Source organism: Pygoscelis adeliae, unplaced genomic scaffold, assembly GCF_000699105.1.
Source record: "Pygoscelis adeliae isolate BGI_AS28 unplaced genomic scaffold, ASM69910v1 Scaffold300, whole genome shotgun sequence".
Classification (NCBI taxonomy): Eukaryota; Metazoa; Chordata; class Aves; order Sphenisciformes; family Spheniscidae; genus Pygoscelis; species Pygoscelis adeliae.
Window position 1 is genome coordinate 1,079,764 of NW_008824004.1, and position 1,582 is coordinate 1,081,345.

A 1,582-nucleotide genomic window follows, 5' to 3' on the forward strand; every position below is an offset into this window, starting at 1 on the left:
GGGGGTCGGGGCAACCGCTGGTATCAATACAGGCTGGGGGATGAAGGGATTGAGAGCAGCCCTGCCGAGAAGGACTTGGGGGTGGTGGTGGATGAAAAGCTGGACATGAGCCAGCAATGTGCGCTCGCAGCCCAGAAGGCCAATCACATCCTGGGCTGCATCCAAAGCAGCGTGGCCAGCAGGTCGAGAGAGGTGATTCTGCCCCTCTGCTCTGCTCTGGTGATACCCCACCTGGAGTCCTGCATCCAGCTCTGGAGCCCTCAGCATAAGAAAGACACAGACCTGTTGGAGCAAGTCCAGAGGAGGGCCATGAAAATGTGGGGGATGGAACACCTCTCCTCTGAAGAAAGGCTGAGAGAGTTGGGGTTGTTCAGCCTAGAGAAGAAAAGGCTTCAGGGATGCCTTTAGACTAGATATAAGGAAGAAATTTTTTGTGCTGAGGGTGGTGAAGCACTGGAACAGGTTGCTCAGAGAGGTGGTGGATGCCCCATCCCTGGAAACCTTCAAGGTCAGGTTGGCCGGGGCTCTGAGCAACCTGATCTAGTTGAAGATGTCCCTGCCCACGGCAGGGGGGTTGGACTAGATGACCTTTCGAGGGCCCTTCCAACCCAAACTATTCTATGATTCTATGATTATACATTTCTAAAAAACCCAAAAAAGCAAAAAACAAAAAAACCAAAAATCCCAAAGACAAATATTTGCCAGAGCACAGATTCAAACAGGAAAACAGTTGACAGGTTACCAGTGCAGTTCTTCTGGAAGTTGGGATTCTCTAGTGGGTGCCCCGGGATGCGGCACTGAAATCTGTGCTGCCAGAACTCAGGAAACCAGGGGTTGCGGGTGTTGGTGTCCAGACGCAACTTCAGATAGTAGTCATCAAACGACAAGACCTCTGGAGACTGCAGTTTGATAGTGATGCCTCCGTTTGCTTCAGGTTCGTAACCTTCGATGACTTCATCTCTGTCTGCCCAGCCATCACTGAAAAGAGCCAAAAAAACACTTATTACACAAAGCTGGTGTCCTGGTTTCAGCTGGGATAGAGTTAATTTTCTTCCCAGTAGCTGGTACAGTGCTGTGCTTAGGATTTAGCATGAGAATAATGTTGATAACACACCGATGTTTTAGTTGTTGCTAGGTAGTGCTTACACTAGTCAAGAATTTTTCAGCTTCCCATGCTCTACCGACTGAGAAGGCTGGAGGTGCACAAGAAGCTGGGAGGGGGCACAGCCAGGACAGTTGACCCAAACTGGCCAAAGGGACATTCCATACCATGTGACGTCATGCTCAGTATATAAACTGGGGGAAAGCTGGACGGGGGGGCTGCTGCTCGGGGACTGGCTGGGCATCAGTCAGCGGGTGGTCAGCAATTGCATTGTGCATAACTATATGTTGTATATTCTTTTATCATTATTGTTGTTGTTGTTATTTTCCCTTTTCTGTCCTATTAAACTGTCTTTATCTCAACCCACACATTTTACTTTTTTTTTTCCCGATTCTCTCCCCTGTCCCACTGGGTGGGGGGGAGTGAGTGAACAGCTGTGTGGTATTTAGCTGCCTGCCGGGTTCAACCACGGCAGTCCTT

The 1,582-nt window shown here is 49.6% G+C and overlaps 1 protein-coding gene across 3 annotated transcripts in view; it reads right to left on the bottom strand.

The window, feature by feature from the left end:
* GRM1 (glutamate receptor, metabotropic 1) overlaps positions 1–1,582 on the bottom strand; it is a 202,331-nt gene that overhangs the window by 70,163 nt on the left and 130,586 nt on the right. For all 3 annotated transcript variants that reach the window (XM_009325395.1, XM_009325404.1, XM_009325412.1), the window contains exon 5: positions 743–978. In XM_009325395.1, coding sequence (XP_009323670.1) covers positions 743–978 — 236 coding nt within the window. The remainder of the gene's footprint in view (positions 1–742; positions 979–1,582) is intronic.